General features: G+C 30.2%; 1 protein-coding gene across 1 annotated transcript in view; it reads right to left on the minus strand.

The window, feature by feature from the left end:
* Positions 1-6,557: 6,557 nt before the first annotated feature.
* LOC119607169 (inversin) overlaps positions 6,558-25,805 on the minus strand; it is a 64,388-nt gene continuing 45,140 nt past the window's right edge. Inside the window, exons 5-7 of the mRNA XM_037960974.1 lie at positions 15,109-15,388; positions 12,725-12,845; positions 6,558-6,951 (exon numbers count right to left, since the gene is read on the minus strand). Coding sequence (XP_037816902.1) covers positions 6,629-6,951; positions 12,725-12,845; positions 15,109-15,388 — 724 coding nt within the window. The 3' untranslated portion in view covers positions 6,558-6,628. The remainder of the gene's footprint in view (positions 6,952-12,724; positions 12,846-15,108; positions 15,389-25,805) is intronic.

Here is a 25,805-nt window from a genome sequence, read left to right on the forward strand (position 1 = left end):
GTGAAGTTGTTTTCCTATCGGTCCATAATTGATCACAGCTGCTATACAGGGTCCCTTTCAGAATCTCTTAAATGCACAATATTTATTACCAAATAATTGGTCATAGCTCCCACATAAGGTCCTTTTACGAAAATCTCTTAAACGCAAATTACTCATTACCAAATAAAGCTATTGATATAAAATTTGGCACAAATATTAGTTTTGTATACAAAAATTCTATTTCAAGATTTTTTTACGATCGGTTCATAACATGGGTGCGGTCGGTCCCATACAAGGTTCCCTTAAGAAAATCACTTAAACACCCATTACTTATTACTAAATTACGATATAGATACAAAATTTGTCTGAAATATAGCGCTATAAAAATATAAAAGAAAATGGCGTTTGTAATGTTCAATAAATCTTGGAATTGTAATAGATTTAAGCTGTTTAAATCTTGGTATTTTTCTATTTAAGACATGAGAAAACTTATTTCTACAAATATTTGATCAATTAGAAAAGTATTAATATAAAAGTAGCTGGTGCAGGGTATTTAAGATTCGGCTCAGCCGAATATAGCACTCTAACTTATTTTACTTCTCAATTCGTTCTGCAGACCTTTGCCGTTTTAAGCATTTGATATAAACATTTAATCAAACAAATTGGAAATTGAAACTAAGCTTACGACTTCAAAAACAAACAAATATTTTTTTAACCAGTTTCAAACTTAATGATGTTAAACATTAACACCTTCAAATCTATACACACAAACATACAACTAAGTACGTAAATTATAAAATTGCAACATATGGTAACCAAGTATTAAATACACAAACACATCAACAAATAATATTGCTAAAACAAATGTAGTTGTAAGATTTTGTTCACACTACTTGTCACCAAATCCAACAAGTAAATGACATTTACACTTGAGTACGAACACATATCACAAACACCTACATGCACTAAAACAACGCAATCATGCACTAATTGTAGATTTGTGTGTATGTAAAGTTGTGTCTGCCAGCGATGAAGAAAGGGAAAGGCCTTGGCTTTGCAAGCCTTACATGAAATACTTACTTTGATTTCCGAAAGATCATATACATCTAAATCCGAAAACTTTCCCGAAATCTTTAAAAAATTCCTACACAAAAAGGAATTTTGACATATTATAATCAAAAAAGTTTTCAAATCGTTAAAGGCCTTTTATAAGGCCTCAATTTTGTCCTATTATAAATGGATTGTGACCCACATGTTATGAGCTTGTATAAACGTACGTGTGCAAATAATTTCGATGATGCTGCTGATGATGGTGTTTGGTGTGCTAGATGTTGCTGCTGTTTTTAGCAGGAGGTGAGATGCACTGCGCCTTCTACCACTTAGCACTTGGCAGGTACTTAAATGTCAAATTTGTATGTTTGAAAATGAGTGTGTATGTGCGTAGATAAACATACATACATATATATGTGTATGCGAGTGTGCGTTTATTGATAACAAGGACAAACATGTTAACAATTGCCAACAACACGAAACAGTCAGTAGCAAGCAACAATTAATACATTAATAATCTGTCCACTCCTTCACAAACACACATATTTATGTATATATACAAAACACACGCACACATGATATACACTCCTTGACATATACACTCACACACTTTCTCGCCAATACAAACACACAGAGCAGAAATAAACCGACACTTACGATAGCAGAGTCACTTATTGATTGAGGATAAAATCGAGAGAAGAGAAACTAGTGTTTTATTATTGTTATACTAGTACTATGAAGTTGTTGTTGTTGTACCAGTTATTGGTAATAATATGTCATTGGTTTCAACACCTTTAATTCCCCAGTTGAATAAGTATGTAGTATGTATGTATTATTGTTGTTGGCTGCATATTTATATGTATGCGAATGTAAGTCCATAAAAATTTTATTTATATTTTTTGTTAACATTATAATTAAACCGTGAAACTGATAAACAACAATTTAAGTGGATACTCATGCTTTCAGTCACGAAACGCAACAATTTCATGTAGAAATTGTGGTCAATAATTAAAATACTTTTCATTCTGATATTTTATCTATACTTCAAGGTCTTCTTTAATGCAGAGAGTACAATACAAATTGAAATTAATATTGTAAATATTTCATATAGCCAGCAAAAACTCGATAAAGGCTTGTACTTACATAACCACTTACTTTTCAGTGGATACTACTTACCTTCTGCATTACTTTTGAGTACTCTTAAGATAGCGAAATAACGAACAAGAAGCCCAGTTTCGTATTCTGTGTGAGCAATTTTTTGTTTGTTTTTAAAGCAAAACAACTTTTTAACTTTTTTTTGTAAGTAGTTATTTAAGTAGTGATTTGAAAGCGAGCGTGGTAAATACTTGCCTCCTAAGTCATCATCATGTTAAAGTAATGAGTTAAAATGCTAATGAAGAAGTAGTGAAAAGCGGTGTTTACCCTTTTAACTCATTACTTTTCAAAATAAGTTTTTGCTGGGTATGTGCGTATGAATGTATTTCTACATGTAGAACGTGGTATGAAATGTTTATTACAAATATAGCAACGCGAAATATTTGAATGTTTTGTATTTTATTATAAACACAATTTTAAATGAGAGTACATGCATGTACATTTTAACATACAATTTTGCATGTACTGGATTATAAATTAATACTTTTTACAGGCACGATCGTAAAGAGAATTTCGAAATATTGGTTCAAAATGTTTTTGAAAAGAAAGGATTTCAAAATTGTTTTCTTGTTCAATTTATAAATTTATGTCGAAATTTGGTTTATATCCGCCTATCCGATCAGAAGTTATAGGAAATAACCTACATAGCACACATTTCATTACATACCCAGCAAAAGCAAGATAATTACTTTCAATTGTAACATACTTTTCTATAACTACTTCATATTGTCTTGATTACATAGAAGTAGTCTAATAAGTTCTTACTAATAATGTGCATAATATTCTTATTCATTAGTCCTCTTACGCGTGAAGCTATAGAAGCTGTTTACGATTTTTCATGCAATTTGCAATGACTACACAGAGGGAACCAAATTGTTTATAATATTTCGATACCATCCGTTGTCAAAGTATATACATACGTACGACAACACTATGTAATGTTGACAACAATCCTTTGCCAATAGTAAGCTTATCACGTTCTTTAACATTTAGACAACAGATGTGTATGAAATTTAGATTTCGACAACGAATTGTTGCATTGACAACGTTGAGTTGGCAACATTACATAGTGTTGTCGTACATATGTATATACTTTGACAACGGATGTTATTGAAAAATTATAATCTCTTTGGTGTCAATTTGGTACCAGGCGTGTATATTTCTTTTTCCCTCTGTGTAATTTTTCTAATTTTTTGTAACCGTTTGTGGTAAGTACTTGCCTCCAATGACATCACTGTGTTAAAATAATGACTTAAATTTTAGCATTATAACCCCCTACATGGTAGTGAATGTTTTTGCTGGGTAATTATATAATATATGGATCATCTTAAGAAAGTTCAGTTCGTTTCCCCATATGTATGTTAAAATATGTTATTAAATTTGTTCAATAAAATTATAAGAATTAGTTTTTCCCCCCATAAAACTCAATCTTAACTCAGTACCTTAATAAGAAAAAGGTATTATTAATATTTCACGTTGATAAGTAAATCATATTTGTTTATAGAAATATAAAGTAATCAAATAAATAATGTATTATGTTTATATATAACAAAAAATGTATGTCTATGTATAACTTTGTCATATATAAGTCATAATCAAATCAAATACAAAACTACAAATGTATGTTTGTAAATAATGTTAGGATAATAAGCACATACATATGTAAGCAGTAGAAGGTACAATTACTTACGCACTTAAATCCAGGAATACACAAATAATCTACAAATTTATGTTTTTTTTTTTGGAACAACATACACATTTCGATATAAATATGTAAGAGCATACACATACATTAATGAAATGTTTACTTTATTAAATTTTATCTTTGCTTTACTTTTTACACATAAGCGGAGTAACATAAATTGCAACGTAACTTTACAGCAAAATCATGAAAAAGGGAAATAAACCGTATGAGATTATCACTAAAGTAAGAAACAAATAATAAGTTATAATTTAAGATTTAGAAATAATAGCTATTTTTTTCAAAATTTTAACACTTTCAGAACTTTTTTGCTACTTTTATACTCTTAACTGTTTGCTGTAAATATGTATGCTGAATTTCTGCATATATTTACAAGTATAATACATCCATACGTAATATTTATGTAAATTGTATTACAGTGAGCGCTTTTGATAACTAGCTTCACATTAGTGTGAGTGCGTGTACTTGCAGGATTTTCCTTCCTTTTAACTACATACTTCGTCTTTAACACCACTTTGATGTTTGAAGTAAAAATGATGAGTACTTTAGTGTGTGTGTGTGTTCAGATTTTTTTTCTTTCCTTGAATTCTATTTAATATAATTTTTTTTTTCTTTACTTTAGATGTGCAGTTATTAATCACAAAGGGAACACAAACGAAGAAAACAAGTTGTTGTTTGTGTATTTTACTAGGGCGGCAAGTTGAATTTAAGAGGAAATATATATTTATATTCGCATAACAGATAATACACCAACATATAAAAAAGTAATAATAATAAAAAAAATAAAAAAAATTCGTTGAAAAAAACGAAAGAGAACGAAAATTTTCATTGCACATGGTGAATTATGATGAAAATAACTCAAGAACATTAATTCATAACGAAGTATTCATTGTAAACTAGATGACTATACGACAATCATAAGAACATTATTGTTTTATTCATCTTAAGAACTTTTGTTCATACTCTACAGTCGGTATAAAAGTGTAAGTAATTAATAAGTTTTATCTCAAAACAATATAGATTCTTTTTGTCAACCAACTCATTTTGTGTCCTATTTGACTTGATCTAAACTATTTTCTTAACTAAAACCCTTCTGCTGCTTGGCAGACAAACGAGTAACAGCCGGGCTTCAATCTCTTTTAAAATACAAAAAAAAAAAAAAAACAATTATATTATTGGGCTAAACGCAATAGGTAACATCAAAACTTATCACAATCAAAAAATCAATCAAGTCAACACCATTTAAAATAATTACCGTAGGGCACACTTACAAAATTTTTCAACAACTTCATTGCCACTAATTTCATTTTTCAACTCCCCCAACATAAAACATAAATATGTATGTATAAATATCTCTCATATTTAATGTTTTCTTTTTTGCTTCATATAAGAATTTGCTATACCAAAGACTTTAAGCGTTCTTCTTACATCATTTTTTAATTTTTTTTTTAGGGAAAAAAATGTAAGAAGAAACACAAAAGTACGTTAAAGCGCCTGACATGAATGAAACGACCCATTCTGCAATACAAGGAGCGTTAATAACAGAGCTTATCTGTTGGCAATGACATTTTCTAGCTGCATTAAAAAAAAAACAAAAAAAAAAAATGAATCCAAAGGGATTCTCATTGAAGAAAGAGTGTAATAAAATGAAGTGTGATAATTACAATCATTTTTTCATTACGGAGTAATAAAGTAGTAGTCTAGTAATGGTCTAGTCATAGTCTAGTCATAGTCTAGTAATGGTCTAGTCATAGTCTAGTCATAGTCTAGTCATAGTCTAGTCATAGTCTAGTCATAGTCTAGTCATAGTCTAGTCATAGTCTAGTCATAGTCTATCATAGTCATAGTCTAGTCATAGTCTAGTCATAGTCTAGTCATAGTCTAGTCATAGTCTAGTCATAGTCTAGTCATAGTCTAGTCATAGTCTAGTCATAGTCTAGTCATAGTCTAGTCCATAGCTAGTCCATAGTCTAGTCATAGTCTAGTCATAGTTAGTCTAGTCGTCATAGTCTAGTCTAGTCTAGTCATAGTCTAGTCTAGTCTAGTCATAGTCTAGTCATAGTCTAGTCATAGTCTAGTCATAGTCTATCATAGTCCAGTCATAGTCTAGTCATAGTCTAGTCATAGTCTAGTCATAGTCTAGTCATAGTCTAGGTCATAGTCTAGTCATAGTCTAGTCATAGTCTAGTCATAGTCTAGGTCATAGTCTAGTCATAGTCTAGTCATAGTCTAGTCATAGTCCTAGTCATAGTCATAGTCTAGTCATAGTCTAGTCATAGTCTAGTCATAGTCTAGTCATAGTCTAGTCATAGTCTAGTCATAGTCTAGTCATAGTCTAGTCATAGTCTAGTCATAGTCTAGTCATAGTCTGGTCATAGTCTAGTCATGGTGTGAATTCCTTACAGATTTAGTTTTCTATAAAATCTTGTGGAACTACTAGCGAAGACAACATTTAACGAGCATATATCTGCTAGAAGTTCGAAAACAAAAATTAAAAACGAACTTCATTCTGCAAAAACTTGATAAATATTATTAAAAGAATTTACTTACTGTTCGACTGCGAAAAGAACACTAAAACTATAATAAATTTTAAATTCTTTTACATTTATTCAATACACTCTATTTCGATGTATCATTTGAAGAAAACTTATAGAAAAACTATAATCGAATAATTTAACTTAGTTAATTTTAAACAATTTCTAAGTATACAATAACAATTTTATAATTCATTTTCTTATTTGATTACTTATCCTCGGAAGCTGATGTACAATTGACGGCTGATGTACCAGTTTTGCTGTCACAACCGTTGGCTGAGGCACCTTGTTGCTGCTGTTTGTCCGTTTCCTTAACGGTAAATGTAACAAAATATCTTTTATTACTGTCGAGTTTTTCCGATGGCAGTGATATTAATTGTTTACTCTTGCCGTGTGACAATTCGAGGGCGACTTTGCCATTGCAGGCGGTGCCAGTTGTAAGAATTTTGGGTAGATAAAAACTACCCACACCGGTTTTTTTATATGGTCCAAAACCAAATTTTGGCATTGTGTGATGATTCATCATGGGAACTGTTATGCAAAAGGGAAAAAAGAATAGAAGAGTGGAAACAAAAGAGAGAGAGCGGGAGAAATAAAAAGAAATTAATGAATTAAAGCTGAAAACTGTTTGTCATTAATAAAAACGTACTAAAATGAATGAAAAACATTATGAATTATTAATATAAAGTTTTTTTTTAGAATTACACAATCATTTATCAAGTCAAAGTAAAACTACTATTGTTTATAGTTTTTTTATTGTTGTTATTACATTTGCTTGTGATAAAAATGTGTACATGTGGGCCACACGAAGTATACTTTATAATTTATTTAAACAAACAAATAAATATTACTCATACGTCAGGGTAGTCGAGGGTGTTTGGGATTTGCAGTTGAGAAGTCTAATATTTATAGATGTTTTAGTAATGTTATGTTAGAAATATTAATAAATATTGATTAACGAATATCAAAGGAAATAATTTCATAGCTTTTGTCTATTCTATTAATTCTAAAACGCACCTCGCTTTAACAAAAAAAAAAGAAAATTTTATTTACCTACAAAAAGAAAACAAAAAAAAACTTCTCTCATACTATTGCTCTAAAAAAATTTATATGAACAATTCAATTCAATAGTGCCTTTTTTCCACCAAAACCTAAAACACCAGCTGTGGTGTGATGGTTCTTGTTCCATATTTTTTTTCAGATCTTGAATTCTTTGTTTAAGTTCTTGCAGCGTATGTGTTCTAGTTTGATAGACTACTTTTACACTGTGTGTATTGTGCTAAAAACAACAACAACTTTTAGCACACAAATAAAACGAAAAGAGCAACATTGTCCTTTTGACAAACAAGCAGTGGTTTATATGAGCATGTATATGTGAGTTTAATGGAAGTATTAAGGTATTTTTGATATTACTTTTCAACTGCTGCCAGTTGTTTGCAAGTATTTCCTTCTTTTTTTTTGCACTTGGGGAGGGTCCCAAAGTATATGCTCTTGCAAAAATAACTGAAAACTACAAAATAAATTACATTCAGAGCCATGACGACAACTTTTAGCACACAAATAAAACGAAAAGAGCAACATTGTCCTTTTGACAAACAAGCAGTGGTTTATATGAGCATGTATATGTGAGTTTAATGGAAGTATTAAGGTATTTTTGATATTACTTTTCAACTGCTGCCAGTTGTTTGCAAGTATTTCCTTCTTTTTTTTTGCACTTGGGGAGGGTCCCAAAGTATATGCTCTTGCAAAAATAACTGAAAACTACAAAATAAATTACATTCAGAGCCATGACGACTAAGTGTGGTTTTGTTTTATGTGTTATATAAAGTAATGTAACAACAACAGAAACAATAATAACAACAGCGATAGTAACAAAAACTATGTGAAATGTTTTATATATAGAACAATACTTATACATATTCGTTTTTATATTAATAGTAAAAAAAAACTTGCAATATTTATATAAAAAATCTTATAACTTCAAGCGATACTTTTTTTTTCATCCCAATTTTATATGTTTGTGCTAGAAACAACAACAACTACATCAAAAACATCATTTTGGTGGCTTTTCTTCTTTACTTGTAAAGAATGGAAGGAATTGAGGCGCTAATACGGGAACACAAAATTAAGACACAGTTGAAAAAGAAGATGAAGATGTAGACAAACAGTAGTTAATCTTGAAAAAATAAAAAAACTAAGGGAAAAATGGAAAATAAATGTAACCAAGATTAGAGCTAAAAAATGCACAGTGATTCGTTTTATAGAAAGAAATCATATTTTTGAAAGGAAATAACAAATCAAAGTGATACATCGAATTGTTATTATTTTCCTTTATAAGCTTAAAAAGGTGGCGAAGGGGATTCGATACTTTTGACCGCTATTCAATGTCAAAACAAGATGAGGGGTATGCATATCCACAATATACATACATTTTGTTCTAATAAAATAAGTATTAACCTTTTCATCTAGTTTTACATTACAATTGCTTTCAAAAATCTTTAGCCCACCGTGCACACCATAACCATAGTGATGCTTTTAAGTATTTTCGCTTATAAATATCACAACATGAGTTTAAAATGAAAGCACAAGAACACAAACGAAAACAAATAAAAAAACGAAGTAAAAATTATATAAAAAAAAGCAAAAAACACAAAATACTGTGTCAAAGAAACATTGCTTTAGATGTTGGTGAATTGTTCTACACAGTTGTTTGATGTGTCCCCTCAAGCGACGCATTATAAAATTGCATCATGCTTCAGCTAAAAAACAATGCCAAACACACACACTCGCACATACAAAAAGGCATACTGAAGTTGCAATAGTGGTAGTAACAGATCTATACACAGATATACTATAGATGCAAACAGTAATATTTCAACAATTTTTGTTAAAACGTACAACATTGTAAATACACGCTAAAATACAATAAGAACAATAACAACAGTAGTAGAAGCAACAAAATAAAGAGAGAGCAAAAAAAAGAACATGAACAAAAACATCAGATGGTTTTGACATCAAGGGATCATTTGCATCAACGTCAAGCATGTGGCGACGTCACTAAAATGCATAAACACATACATAGAAATATATTTTAACTTTCAAATACACATAGAGATATATGTACATATAAACATATAAAATAGCAACATTTATTGTCATCTAAGGAATAAAAAAATATTGTTGTGTGTGTGCTAGCGAGAGCAATAGAAAAAGAAATGGTTTAAATGTGAACGAAAAGTATTATAACAATAAACATTAACCAAAATTCTCAAATAAATGTCACAAATTAAATTCTACTTTTATTTCTCTGTTATTTTTTCATACAATGTTTTTTTTTTTTTTTTTTTTTTCTTTTACGAACTGTAATTTATCTTTAAATAAAATGGAAAAAAGTAATAATAATAATAATAAGAAAATGAAGTGCATCGTGATAAGATGAAAACAAAACAGAAACAGACAAAAGCTATGGAAACAACTTAATATTTTAAACCAACAAAAGTAATGAACCTTAAACATGAAACTCAGCAATAAAATCACAGAAAAATATGTATGTAAGAACAGTTGGCAGTTGGGGTTTTTTAATTAAATTCTTGAAAAATTAATTATAATATTTTTTTTATAACTTGTAAAAAGAAAATTAATAATGTTTTTATTAGAGTCTGTATAATGTTGATCGAAAAACTAAAAATTTGGGTAAGTGATATGACCTTCTTCGTCTAAACAACAACTGCATATAAGAAGTGTTAACGAATGCCCATCAAGGGGGAATGTTTTCTTCCGTAAGTGGTTTTAAGGGACCACTTGAGTTCCGTTTTTTGATACCACAGCTAACGTAATATAAATACCACATTTGTTGGCAATTTCGTTTTCGACAATGCTCTCGTGTGCTGGAACGGAAACGCAATGGAGAATTTATTTTGATTATATTATTACGTTCGAGATGAATGCCTTGAGAAATTTAAAAACGCCTACATAGTTCTTAGTGTTAAACGTAACGGTATGAAGTTCCTGAATGATTTTCGCGACCTTATCGACCATGTACATTTTAGACAATCTGGTTAAGACCAAGCTATTCGGAGAAATGTTACTGAGAAGTTGACGGACGGACAGACAGACATCGTCAAATCGAATTAGAAATAGATTTTGAGTCAATTGGAGTATCGTCAAGTAGGCGTGGATTCAGAATTTTTGCTGTTATAAACAATATTTACAAAGCATAATAGCCTCATGGTTTACCATGACTATACCGATAGCCATGAGTTTAGCTGAAGATATCCCAATATATAGCAGATTTTAAGCCTATATTTTAAAGTTGTAAATAATATTGTTTTGGAGCTTTTATGACGTCTCAAAAATAGGGTTTTTCAAATTTCAGAATACGATATCTCAAATCCCACATATGATGGTAAAAACTTGATTCAAAAACTTGATTCAGCGCGGCTCAAAACTTTAGATAAGTATAAATTGGTATCAGGGTTTCGACTTTGTAAAAATTGTGTCGTCTTGTGTAATTATTATATTTAAATTTTTCAAGAAAAAAATCGAGTACAGAAATATGTCGGAGAACAATTTCCAATAAACAGTTTTAATTGTTTTACCCTACACCACTTTAGTGGTATTGTTAATGGTCCTATACTTTAAGTATACCAATCGGTTGAGAATCATTTTCTGAGTCGATTAAGCCATGTCCGTTCGTCTGCCCGTCTCAAACTACAGGTCGCAATTTTGAAAATAATTCGATGAAAATTGGTACACGTATTACCTTGGACCCACGGACGAACCTTATTAATTTTGAATTTTTGATTTTGGTTCATATTGGTCCATTATTTCACCTAGCCTCCATATAACCGGACCCTGAAAAATGGGATTTGGAGCTCCCAATTATGAGAAAATTAAAATAAGTTGTAATTAGGGGCCCTTATTTGACCCTAGCCCCTCCTACAAATTTCCCCCTCTGAAAATGCTTGACCCTTTAAACTCTGAGGTATTTTAAACACCAGCTTTATGGCATTAAAATGTTCCTTGATAAATGGTATATTTGTAATCTATGGAGTTTATATCACTATAATCATAGACATTTTGATGCCTTTGGTGTCTCATAACGTCCATGGATAGCCGAATATAAGAATCATAGCTGAGGAAATCTAATGATATATGTACATATATTTAAACACAAAATAAAACTTTAATAGTGTTAGCTTGTAATTCTATATATAAAGTCCAAATAAAATGATATACACATAAATACTTATGTATGTGTTTTAATAAATTCGGTTATAAAGTATGAGAGCAAAAGATAAAACACATAATTCCATTTTAATACTATTTTCCGTAATTGTAACATAAATAACATAAAACGCACAACAACAGTCCTCAACAAAATGTTCTTTTTTTCCTAAGATGCAGTCGGAAGTCTTTTGATGTCAATTTTGTTCTGCAATAATGAGGTTTAAAATTCCAGCAAAAAAAATACTTTTTTGCTATTTTATTTGTTCTAGCATCATCATCGTCATCATCTTCTAGTCTTCTTAGCGATATTTTTTTGTTTGTTTTTGCTATTTTAATATGCTGTTGTTAGTTGTCTGGTTGCTTGTACTTGTAAGTAGTAATACAATTTTCTATTAAATTTTTCATTTTATTTTATATATATTTTTTGTTGTTTTTGGTTTATTGCGTATTTATGATGTAGTGAATTGAGCTGAATGCTACAGTAGCAAATAAAATAGCAGCTTACTACTGCTGCTGCTGCTGCTTAACAAATTTGTTGTCTTTGAATTATTTGTGGGTTGCTTGTGTTTTTATTCATTTCCTTGTTTTTATGATTAAAGATTAGTACGCTATAAAATTCTTATTTTAGTTGGTCTATTTATTTATTTATTATACACATTATGATGGATTACTGATGGCTTTTTGCGTTTAGTATACAGATTTGTTAATTTATCGTCTTTGACTTTTGTTTTTGTGCGTTGTATACTAGAAATGAAGTTGATTTTGAAATTTATGAAGAAAATAATAAGATGTTGAGAAACTTTCAAAGTTAATGATGTTTGAAGTTATTTGGAAGTAGGACTTAGAAAAAGTGTTGTCTATGCGGTTTAGTTGGCTATTTTTATTTTTATATCATAACAGAATATTAAGATTACCAAGAACATCTTTGTATTAAACACAGATTTTGCTCAGTTTTTTCTTGTAAAATTTTTTTATTTTGTATTGACTTGATTAAATGATTGTTGGAAATACCGCAATATACGTATATTCATTACCCATTTTTAAGATTCATTAATTAATGAATGCTTATACTTACTGTATGCGGCACAAGGTATTCCGGTATATGCATGAGCTGCATGCAGACAACGATGTGTTCGTGTAGTACACTGCAACGCCTTTTCGTATGCATTATAATCAGGACTTAAACGTCTTTCAGCCTATAAGGATAACAAAACGAAATACATTTATCAGATTTTAAGAAAGTATATTGGTTTTTAATAAACATTTATTGGAAATATGATGGATTTGGATAATTATGAAACTCGAAAGATGGATATGTCTTACCATATAATACAGTACACAAGTATAAAAACATAACAACGAATTCATTGATTAAAGTATCCCAGCAAAAACTTACAAATATTGAAAAGTAAGTAATTTAAATAAAATTTAAAGCATTTTTCACTACTTATTCATTATAACTCGTTATTTTAACGTAGCGATGTCATTGAAATCAAGTGCTTACCACGCTCGCTGACAAATAAGTCATTACAACTTGGGAGTTTAAAAGTTGTTTGTTTACGAACAAACGAATTTTGAACTTTTGGATATGAACCCAGGTCTCGTGTTAGTTAATCTGCTGTCATACTCATAACACTAATGGTTTGTGTAAATTTGCAGTTGAGAACGGAAAATGGCAAAATCAAAAAAATAAGTACTTACGAATATAAATATATGTAAGTCTTTATTAGAGTTCTTTAAAATAATACAGATGGTATTTATTAGTCATTGAAAAGTAAGTTATACATACAACTCATTAACTAGTTTTTGATGGATTGTTTTTGATTGCAAGATTTACACGAACATGGACAGACGGATGGATATGGGAACATTTTTGTGTAATGTTATGTTATGACTAGGATTCTAGAATCGTTTCTAATGACAATTTCAAGCCTAGTTTAGATTTTGAGAACAAAGCGATTGCGTGGTCCACTATCTTATTGTTCACCACAAATTCTACCTTACTATGCTGGTCTATTGGAGTTTTGCCTGTCGGATTACCGGCATCCTAAACTGCATAGCAGTGATCGTTCCGGTGTTTTCTTCTGAGAACTTTGGCGTAAGATGGCGGCTCTTTTCCTTTTACACCGTCTAGCTTCTCCTTCCTCGTTTTTCGGGGCCCTTACCTTCGAGGCTGGTTTCGCCGACGTGTTCCTCTTCGAAATATCTGGCTTGGCGTTGTCAACCTTACTCGCAGGATTCTGACTTGAGGTTCCTTTGAGTGAAGTGTGGCTTGGCTTCGACTGCGTATTAGAAGACGGTGAGCTCTTTTTCTTCTTAGGTTTATTCTCGGTTGTCAACTCCTCGGGAGACCTGATCCTCTTTGCCTCAGATCTTGTGAGAAGGTCCGATTTCTTCTTAGGTGTGTCGTGGGATTGACTAGCTATGATATCCTGAAGCATCTTTTTCAATTTCCTCATCTGTGCTCCAGATAGTCTTTTCTTAGTAGTAGGTAGTATAGCTATGCTATCACTTACGTCTTTCACCATTTGCTCTACTTTATCCTTCTTGCGATTTGCTATAATGGTGTTGTTATTAGCATCTGAGGATTCAGAGTCGGAAACCTCACCTATATTTAAAGGCTGAGGCAGCTAAGAGCTCTCTCCGAGTACATCCTTCTCTTTCACCCTTATGTTTTTGCCAATGGCATGCTGTACACTTGACGTATTGTCTGCCACGGAGGCCTCCGTAGTAGTATTTTGCTCACGATTGCAGGATGACGACGACAAGTGACTCGCGAGTAGATCGCCGGTACTGGGTTATTTATTCCCTGCGTTACTTTTCTCTTTTTATTTTCCATGTTTGTTTTTTTCGAGTTTTTGGTCCGCGGGGAATATAATATTCCCAGGTGGTGGACAATCTGCCCTCCCTCAGCTTGAGTAAAACTAAAACTGGAGAATACCCTGCAGTTCGACAAAGGGTCAATGCATAGGAAAAAGACAGTGATTTCCACTTTTGTTAAACCACCTGGTGGACTCTAATTCGTCTTTCGTCACGGATGTACTCTTTGTAAACGAGGTTGAAGGTAATCGTCACTTTAGTGTCCCCTATGTAAGCGAGAGAGGGGACACTTAAAAAACACTTGTACATGTTAAAATAGCTAGTCACCTGGACAGTCGGTGGCTAGGGATAACCCTATGTGGTAGGCTAAATAGGGAGTTCGGGACTGTCCGCCCGAACTGCTAGGTACTGAATGACAGATGGTCCATCACCACCCCCTACGCCACCCGGGGACGCGCTCGACGGGAAAACTCCCCCGATTTATAAAGGACTTAAAATATTAAGTAACACCCTAACATCCAAATCACACAATTTAACTAAATAACAATTCTAGTGTATGGAAAATTATTTATACTTACAATCACCATAATAACAAACATTTCATTACACTAAAAATCATACCAACACACACACACTTACCTCCTCATAAACTTCATTGATATTCTGAAAATTATAAGTGCCCGGTTTCTGCAAAGCCTTAAGCGTTTCATAAAGGAACAATTCGAAATTTTTAAAAGTATATTCACTAAAATTATAACGACGCAAACGTGTGCCTGTCTCACCGCCCAGAGCGGCACACGATTTATGATAATCATCTACGGCGCGTTTAACCAAAACAGCTTCGTTCAGTTTATTTGAGCGTATTTGCAGTGACTTTAATTCCAGCAAATGTTGAAAGATCTTACGTTCCATATAATACCTAAAGGGCGAAAAATAAGAGCAAAAGAATTATAAAAAGATAAGACAAAAAAATGAATTTATTTGCAAGTAAGAAGGAGAAAGAAAAAACAAAAAGGAATCGTTTAAAGTCACACATATGCAGGCAATTTTCTGTGGCATTTTATTGGTGTTGAATGCTACCACATATGTGTGTGGAAATGTTTGAGTTTGTGGTAAAGTATGTAAATATAATAAGTTTAAAAATATGGGGAAAATATTTAAAGACAAGAAGGTAAAAATCATGGTAAGAACATCATGTTATTTGTTGCTTCAGTTTCTGCCTTAAGTTATAAAATAAAGAAGAAGTAAAACGCATATTTATGACATTATATATGTAAAAATATGCATATATTTATATGATATTTACACATATTTTAAGGAGTCATTTCTGTCCTTTTTTAGTGCAGTAGAAGAAAATAGAAATAAGAAAAATTTAAACAAACTAATAGAGAACTTTTTTAAAAATCCTCGACTCTAGTATTATAGCTACCAAAGCCACAAAATTATTTATCAATGATTTTCTTAAAAAGTGAAAAACCAAAAAACAACAAATTTTTATTTCTTAGAGTTTAATTCTCTGATCAATAATTTCTCAAATTCTTTTCATTTCCCTAATCATATAAATCTTACTTCCTCTAAAATGTTACATTAAGGTGGACTTCATTTCAGAAATCAAACTATAAACGTTTAGTTTCAGTTTGGAAACTCTAAAAGTTTGAAAATGTTTTATTAGAGAAACATTCGATTTGTTCAATATTTGTAAGTGTTAATCTTGGAAAGAAAACCCATTTAAATTTTGAAACAAAACAAGAAAAATCGCCTTAATATTGCATAGTTATATATTTATATGTGATAGGAAAACTTATGTTCTTTGAGATTTCCTATACAGAAATTCAACCATAAATAAAAATATTAAGGAAATGGCAAGAAACTTTTTGTGTGTTACCCCTTTTTTTCATAAATATTTTAAATGTATTCTCACGGTCCCCCAAACACACAAACTCTGTCACACTGATAGCGATTTTGGCTTGCCATACAAGAGTGTATGTGTATTACTTGCTAAAGAAAAAAAAAGGAAAATTTACCGACAAAGTTGACACCAATACTAAAATACAGAAAAAATAAGAGATATAAAAGCAAACAAACAAACAAATCCTCGAAAGGCAAAAGCAAACATGGTTCGATGTCTCTACGTGCATATGTTTGGTTATGCGTGAGTTTGGCAGCAAGTAATCGCTTATTATAAGTTATGACATGCTGAGAAATGACATTTTATATATTTTTTATATTTTTATTTCATAAAATTTTTCCTTTTTTTACTCCCTATCCAGTTTTACTTGCAACCACTGCTGTGAGTGTGGGTGAATATTTGTATATTTTATAATACAAAGACACTGGGATATAGTAAATACACAGACACACACACACACACAATACAGACATGCAAACATTTTACCATTTCATTTACAATTCCATTGTTGAATTGGTGTTGACATTCGTAGACAAAAGCAAACGAATTATTGAATCATTGTATGTAAATTTATACAAAGAACGGAGATGAGCGAACAGATGGAAAATATAGCACAAAAAAACGAAATATTGAAAAAAAATTTTAATGTATACATGTGTGTATGTGTTGTTTAAACAAAAATAAATATATTTAAGAAAATTATTTTTTTTTTTTTAGATAATTAAAACAAACACAGATCTCAAAAAATTTCATAATTTTTAGTAAACCATTATATTAAATTAAAACATGCCAGCAATATTTTTATTTTTAGTAAAAATTGGAATTTTGGGTAAAAATTAAAATTTTGATGAAAAATTCGAATAATTCGGAATAGTCTATTGACTCGCCTAGTCTTTCTATGAATTATCGATTGGTCGATGGACAAGTCTAATGAATAGTCAATGGATAAGTCTAATGATTGATAACTCTACAATGGAATCTATTGATTTGTCTATGGAATCTTTTTTTGGACTTCATGTCTACTGACTAGTCGATATACCTAATATGCCTAATAAATCTAGTGTATTGTGTATTCGATGGACTAGTCTATAGACTACTTTATAGACTAGTCTATTGACTAGTTTATAGACTGGTCTGTGAAATAGTCCATAGACTAGTCTATTCACTAGTCTATTGACTGGTAAATTGACTATAGACTGGTCAATAGACTGGACAATAGACTGGTCAATTGAGTACAGACTGGTCTATTGACTAGTCCATAGACTGATCTATTGAATAGTCTATAGACTGGTCTTTTGACTGGTCAATTGTCTATAGACTGTTCTATTGACTAGTATATAAACTGGTTAATTGAAGAAAGACTGGTCTATTGACTATTCTATAGAATGGTCTATTGACTACTGTATAGACTGATCTATGGACTGGTCTATATACTGATTTATTTACAAGTCTATAGACTAGTATATAAACTGGTTAATTGACTATTGTCTAGTCTACAGACTGGAATATTGGCTCGTCTATTGACTATTCTATAGACTGGACTATTGACTAGTATATAAAATTTTTAATTGACTAAATGCTGGTCTATTGCCTAGTCTAAAGACTAATCTTTTGATTGGTCAATTGATTGTAGACTGGTCTATTGACTAGTATATAACCATGTGTATTGACTAGTCTATAGGCTGATCTATTGACTATTCTATAGACTGGTCCATTGACTGGTCTATAGACTGGTCTATTTACTAGTCTATGGACTGATCTATTGACTATTCTGTAGACTAGTATATAAGCTGGTTAATTGACTAAGGGCTGGTCTATTGTCTAGTCTATAGACTGGTCTATTGAATAGTCCATTGACTAATCTATTGACTCGTCTATTGACTATTCTATAGACTGGTCTATTGACTAGTCTAAGGAATGATCTATTGACTAGTCTATAGACTAGTATATAAACTTTTTAATTGACTAAAAACTGGTCTATAGTCTAGTCTATAGACTGGTCTATTGATTAGTATATAAACTGTTTATTTGACTAAAGACTGGGATATTGACAGGTCTATTGACTAGTCTATAGACTGGTCCATAGAATGGTCCATTGACTGGTCCAAAGACTTGTCTATTGACTAGTATATAAACTAGTTAATTGACTGGTTTATAGACAGGTCTATTGACTAGCCTGTAGACATGTCTATTGACTAGACTAAACTGGTCTATTGACTAATCTATAGACAGATCTATTGATTGGTCAATTGACTATAGACTAATCTATTGACTAGTATATAAACTGGTTAATTGACTAAAGACTGTCCTATTGACTGGTCAACTATTGACTAGACTATGTACTGGGCTATGTACTAGTCTACAGACTGGTCAATAGACTGGTCTATTGACAACTCGACGAACAAGTCAACTGATTTGACTATGGACAAGAGTACTACTAGTCTTTGGGGTAATCTAATCCTGTGGACTAGACTATTGATTAGTCTATGAATTGGTCTCCGAACTTGTCAATGTACTAGTTTAAACACTAGTCAGTAGCCTATTATATAGACTGCTCTGTAGACTAGTGTACAAACTGGTCTATTGATTAGTCCATAAACTGAACCTTCGATTAATCTGCTTTTTGACTGTTGTCTATCGACTACTAATTGGCATGATTATGTGTTTTACGGCCTTATTCATAATGAAAAACCAGCTGCTAACTATTTTTCTGCTAGCGTTTTGTTGAATGAATTACCATAAGAGAAAGATACCCAGCGAAAACGTTCATTACCATGTAAGGGGTTAAAATTGTTCATATCAAAAAATTTACTTACACAATAGCATTTTAAGTAATTATTTTAACATTGTGATGTCAAGTACTTACCACAATCGCTTACAAGTAATTAGAAAAATCAGTCAATGTAAATCATGTGAAAAAACGTTTACAGCATCTATGTCTTCAAGCAGAAGCTGACTAATGAAATAGAAGGTTTTTATATAACACATTATTAATATGATGTTATAAAAGCTCTTCTATGTAATCAGAGCGATATGTAGTAGTCATTGCAAAGTATGTTAGGTAAGTGGTAACAATTGCAAGTCCTTACCAAATTTTTGCTGGGTAGCAGCTCGTTAGTTAGTAGTTAGTTTAGTTAGTTAGTTATTATGAATAAGGCCATTACTATATAAAATAAAATTAAATCTATAAATTTTAATCAAAAACATACATTATTATAACATATGTTATAATAATGTATATATTATTTTATATATATTAATGGATTTTTTGAAATATTACTAAATTAATAATTTTAAATTCAATTAAAAAATTCTTTATTTATTATATAAAATGTATCTTAGGTAATATTAATAAAATTTATTTATTTTTGTCTAGTCTATAGAAAACAAACTTTTGTAAATAAATATTAAGCCAATTTTGTGTATTAACGACCCTTTTACTAAGATGAGATGGTCAATTTTACAAAAATGGATTTATAAACTAAAAAAGAAAACATTTTTATATTTTATTTTTTTTTTTTTTTGTTAAGCCAATGGCTGCCATAAGTCAAAATGCAAAATGTCAACAAGTGGAAATACGATCAAGTATCATTCATAATGATGCTTTTCATAGATTAAGAGTGCAAAAAAATAAAATTTTTAAAAGCTTTTGACCTTTAAAAAAAATATTAATATTTCTAAACCTTTTCACGCTTTTTTTCTCTTCCACTAACTTGACAACAAGTTTGTTTAACTTGTTTGCTAAAAAAATTTTGGCCATAAATGCAAATTTAAAAAGACAAACGCGCTGGCTAAAACATGGTCAGGGTGAACTCGCTGTTTCCTTTTTGTTATTTGGTTGTTCGTTTCTTTTTTTTTTTTTCTCAACTTAAAGTTTTTGGCTTGTTTTTAAGTTTTTCTTTTTTTTACATGTTTTACTTTCAATACTTGACTGTGCAGGGTCACAATTTTTTTTTTTTTTTTTTTTTGAACAAGCAGGACTTTTGTATTGTCGCTTCACTAGCACAGAACTGACAACTTAACAAACAACTTTACAATCTCACTTCCGCTCACTTTGATTGCAGCCATGTTGCTTTGCAGTTCTTCTTTGTAACTTTTTTATTTATGTATGGGTTGGTGTTTTTGTGTTGGTTTTTATAAATTTCTATTTTTTATGAGGTTTCTATATTGTGTGAGATAAATCTGTAAGAATAAAACTGTTACAAACTGCCAAAAAGATGGCTTTAAACGATTGGCTTAATACACTACCTTCGGAAAGGAATATTGTATGAATTTTTAAGGTGACGGAGAAAAACTGTGTTAAATTGGTATTGAATGGAAATTATGAATTGGAATTGGAACTAATGTTTATAGTTAAACTTGAGGTACTAGATACAATATATTAGAGACACTGCTCAGCCATTTTAGAATTTTATTTTCTCACGAGTAAAAACAAAAACTATTCCAATGTTATTATGATTTTATTTACGAAAAATCTGTTTACTGTTTACGTTGCTATTCATTTGCAGTTCCACCATAACCATCCTATATCTATTGACATCTAGATTAGTAATTCCTTTTGCCAGAGCATACCACACGCTATATTTTTAACTTGTGATAAATAAGTGATATAAATGAATATTTTTTTCGACATAAATATTTCTTTAGTAGAGCAAAATTTTTGTTAATATCAAAAAAAAATTTTCCAACTGTGCTTTTGCGGGTGAAACTTGAATTTTATTTCATTTAATCTTGTCCTTTTTTCGTGTTTTGTCATAGATTATTTTATGTTTTATTTTTTAGTTTTACTCACAAATTAGACAGTTTTTGTACATAGATAAAGAGAAAATAAAAAATAAACATACATACACATAGAAAGAATAAATACTATTTTTACAAATATTTATGCAACTAACTGTCCTTGGCACATTTTGTTCCTGATTTCCGCTTCCGTTTTAAGCATGCTAAAACTTTGTTGTATTACTACTATTTATATTGTACTAGCTATTGTTCATAATGTTGCTGCTGTTGTGTTTTGTCATTCTCTTTCTATTCTTTTTTTTTTAATGCTCATGTTTGGTCGTCTCTCTGCTGTTGGTCGTTAAAAAAGTGTTGCTGCTGGGGCTCTTCCTGTTTACGACACAAATGTGACAAGCGAAAAGTGTATTGCGATCAAGTAGAAAAATATAAAAAAAGAAAACACACATACATACTTATATATAGGTACGCACACTTTTTTGTATATGCATACGTATGTACATATTTATATAAAAATGTCACTGCCTTGCCACTTTACTGCTAAACTATGGTCAAACATGTGCGAAAAAAAATTAACTAAAACAGTTTAAAGTTCTTTTTTTTCAATGATTCTTGTTGCAAACAAACACAAATGAAAATTTTATATTTCTACAATTGAGAATAAACTCGGTATTTGTTTTGTTTTTTATGTCACTTTAATGCTCCTATAGGAAATTTATGCCTTTTCGCCCCTTTAGGGTTAAGTAGACACTTCAACAGAGGAATTAAACAATAAATTGAATTAATGTGTGACATTATTAGTTTTAGTCAGGCCATTAACCCATTACAGGGCGGATTGTTGGGGAAATTGCTGAATTTGTAGGAGTATTTCCAAAACCAATTTGTTTCGGATGTGTATTGGAAGCAATTTCCCTTATGACATAATGATAATGATATTGTAAAAATAAGATGATTTGGAAAAATCTTATATTTAACGAAGTCTACACTTTAAACTTGAAAATGATTGCCTCCATACAATGCAGCATGAATTGAGCCAAATTTGGTACAGAACTATAATTTGAAAAATTGCTTAAAGTAAATTTGTAGCAATTTTTAGGAGAAGTCCTCAAAACCCTAAAAACCACGAACGAACTAAACGAACTAACTAACTAACTAACTAACTAACTAACTAACTAACTAACTAACTAACTAACTAACTAACTAACTAACTAACTAACTAACTAACTAACTAACTAACTACTAACTAACACTAACTAACTAACTAACTACTAACTAACTAACTAACTACTAACTAACTAACTAACTAACTAACTAACTAACTAACTAACTCTAACTAACTAACTAACTAACTAACTACTAACTAACTAACTAACTAACTAACTAACTAACTAACTAACTAACTAACTAACAACTACTACTAACTAACTACTAACTAACTAACTAACTAACTAACTAACTAACTACTAACTAACTAACTAACTAACTAACTAACTAACTAACTAACTAACTAACTAACTAACTAACTAACTACTAACTAACTAACTAACTAACTAACTAACTAACTAACTAACTAACTACTAACTAACTACTAACTAACTAACTACTAACTAACTAACTAACTACTAACTAAACTACCTAACTAACTAACTAACTAACTAACTAACTAACTACTAACTACTAACTAACTAACTAACTACTAACTAACTACTAACTACTACTAACTAACTAACTAACTACTACTAACTAACTACTACTACTAACTACTAACTAACTACTAACTAACTAACTAACTACTAACTAACTAACTACTAACTAACTAACTAACTAACTAACTACTAACTAACTAACTAACTAACTAACTAACTAACTAACTAACTAACTACTACAACTAACTACTAACACTAACTAACTAACTAACTAACACTAACTACTAACTAACTAACTCCTAACTAACTAACTAACTAACTAACTAACTAACTAACTAACTAACTACTAACTAACTAACTAACTAACTAACTACTAACTAACTAACTAACTAACTAACTAACTAACACTAACTAACTAACTAACTAACTAACTAACTAACTAACTAACTAACTAACTAACTAACCTAACTAACTAAACTAACTAACTAACTAACTACTAACTAACTAACTAACTACTACTAACTACTAACTAACTAACTACAACTAAATAACACTAACTAACTAACTAACGTAACTACTAACTACAACTAACTAACTACTAACTAACTACTACTAACTAACTAACTAACTAACTACTAACGAACTAATACTAACGAACTAACTAACGAACTAACCTACTAACTAACTGAACTAACTATAACTAACTAACTAACCTAACTTAACTAACTAACTAATAACTAACAACTAACTAACTAACTAACTAACTAACTAACTAACTAACTACAACTACACTACCTAACTAACTAACTATTACTAACTAACTAACTAACTAGCCCAGGAATACGCCTGCTCAGCACACTTTTAAAGACCCAAAATGTTACTTCACCAAATTTAGGAGCATTTCTTTTCGGGATAAGTATGTCTGTCACTTTCTTAAATTCAATTCAAACTTTCCAATATTTTTTTGATTTAAAAGTGTCACAATGTTCATGGACATTATGACACTTCTGTAATTGTCGTAGCGTCCATGGACATTATGACACTGGACATTTTGGATCGACAGCGATCTATGTGCCAAAATATCAGCTAGCCTAATTAATTCCCTAATTTATCAAATAACACATTTAGCCTCATCACCCTTTTGTTTTCTCTTGCTTACTTCAACTGAACTTTTAAATAGTTTCAAGCTGAAAGCTAAATTTTTTAAGTTTATACAAAAAATTAAAACTTTGTTTGGAAAACACAGTTGCAATACTAATTTCAAATATTCATAATTTCCAATTGGCCAAATTTTCCAAAATAGCAAACAAATCCATGTTTTCATAAGAAAAAGAAAACAAAATATTTGTTTATTTTTTTCATTCCCATCTCTCCTCGGACTAATAGAGAAAAGAAAACAGAAATCAGAAAGTAAAGAAAAAGTTGTGAAACAAGTGAAAAAATTATTATAAATTTTTAAACTCTTTCTGTAGAACAACCAAAAAAAAAAAGATTTTTAGGTGAATTTTGTGGTTCATCTTATAGTTGCTGCGTATTTTGTTTTGCTTTAAATTCAGAACGAATTTTCTTTCTTAGTTTTTTTATGGGTTTTTAGTTCACATCAGCCAAGCAACATCATAAAAAATGTATAAGAGAGTAAAGGAAAAAATAAATACACTGATACAAATGCATTTGAAGAAATAGTTAGTAACAGCAACAACAACAACAAAATCAAACTAAAACAAACACTTAAAAGTTTAAGCAGCATAAAACATCAGCCACATTGGTCTTAACGTTGTTGTTGTAGTTTTAGTTGCTGTAGCCTTTTTGCAATTTTGTTGTTGCTGTGTTTTAACTTTTACATTAATTTCTTTAATGCTATGTGTTGTTGATGTATGTAAGGAAGTGTATGTATATAAGTGATTGTTTGACTATGTTGTATGTGTTTAAATTCTTGTGTTATTTTATATTCCCCTTAAAGTATGCAATATTTTTTTACTCTTAGGATTTTTATGTACTTTTTTTGAAATTTTTTTTGCAAATTTTAGTAAATTGTAATTAAAATTCCACAAAAAATATACAAAATTTACCATGTAAGTAAACAACAACAAACATAAAATCTCTAGTAAACAAAATCAGAGATTTTTTATAAAATAGGATATAAAGAAGTAGCAGCATACAGTTTGTTTGTATATTATTAAATAATTTTATTTTTGTTTTAAATGTTTGCTACTTAACTTTTATAAAATGTTTTAGCAAAAAGTATTTTGCAATTAAAATTAATGTTTAATTCAAAGTAATGTTAAAATTTTTGGATCAAAGAATGCTTTTATTGACATTTATGAAATTTTGTCAAAAATATTTGAAATTTTTTTAAAGTTTCGAAAAAAAGTTTTGTTTTTTTTAGGTTCGAAGTAATTTGATTTCGCATCTTTTGTTTTGAGGCTACCCTACTGTACTTATACAAACACACATACATATTTTTTTATTGAATTAATAATTTGTTAATCATTTTATGATAATTCCACAAAAAACTCTAATATACATAAAACGGAAGAGAAAATCATCTAAAGAGATTAAAAGTTCAGCGAATCACTAAATAAACCTCACTAATAAGGGAACACACATACATACACACATACATCCCAATAAACAAAAACCTTTGAAATGATGTAAATATGTATTTGAAAACCTATTCAAATTTCATACATAGCCTTTGAGAACAAATTTGAAAATTTTTGTTTTCAAATGGAAAATTATGGCCTTCTCAAACAAAAAGGCAGTTAGAAATCAAACGTATTTTTCAAATGTATTTCAAATTTAAAAAGAGGCTAGAGGTAAGCTTGAAACTAAAAAAAAAATTCAAACGTATTTCAAGTATTCTTTATTATTATTTTCATACATATTTCAAACCCTAATTATAATGCTAACTATTGCAAAATTCATATATTTTTTACATCACCTGAAAATAAAACATTCATACATTTATTTTAGCATATTTTTCTTTTATATCTCCGATTATTTCTCCTATATTTAACGTTTTTTCGCTCCCTTGCTGTAGAAAA

The sequence above is a fragment of the Lucilia sericata genome, unplaced genomic scaffold (genome assembly GCF_015586225.1).
Source record: "Lucilia sericata isolate MDLA Ls3-8-SP2 unplaced genomic scaffold, ASM1558622v1 Contig000666F_arrow, whole genome shotgun sequence".
Taxonomy (NCBI): domain Eukaryota; kingdom Metazoa; phylum Arthropoda; class Insecta; order Diptera; family Calliphoridae; genus Lucilia; species Lucilia sericata.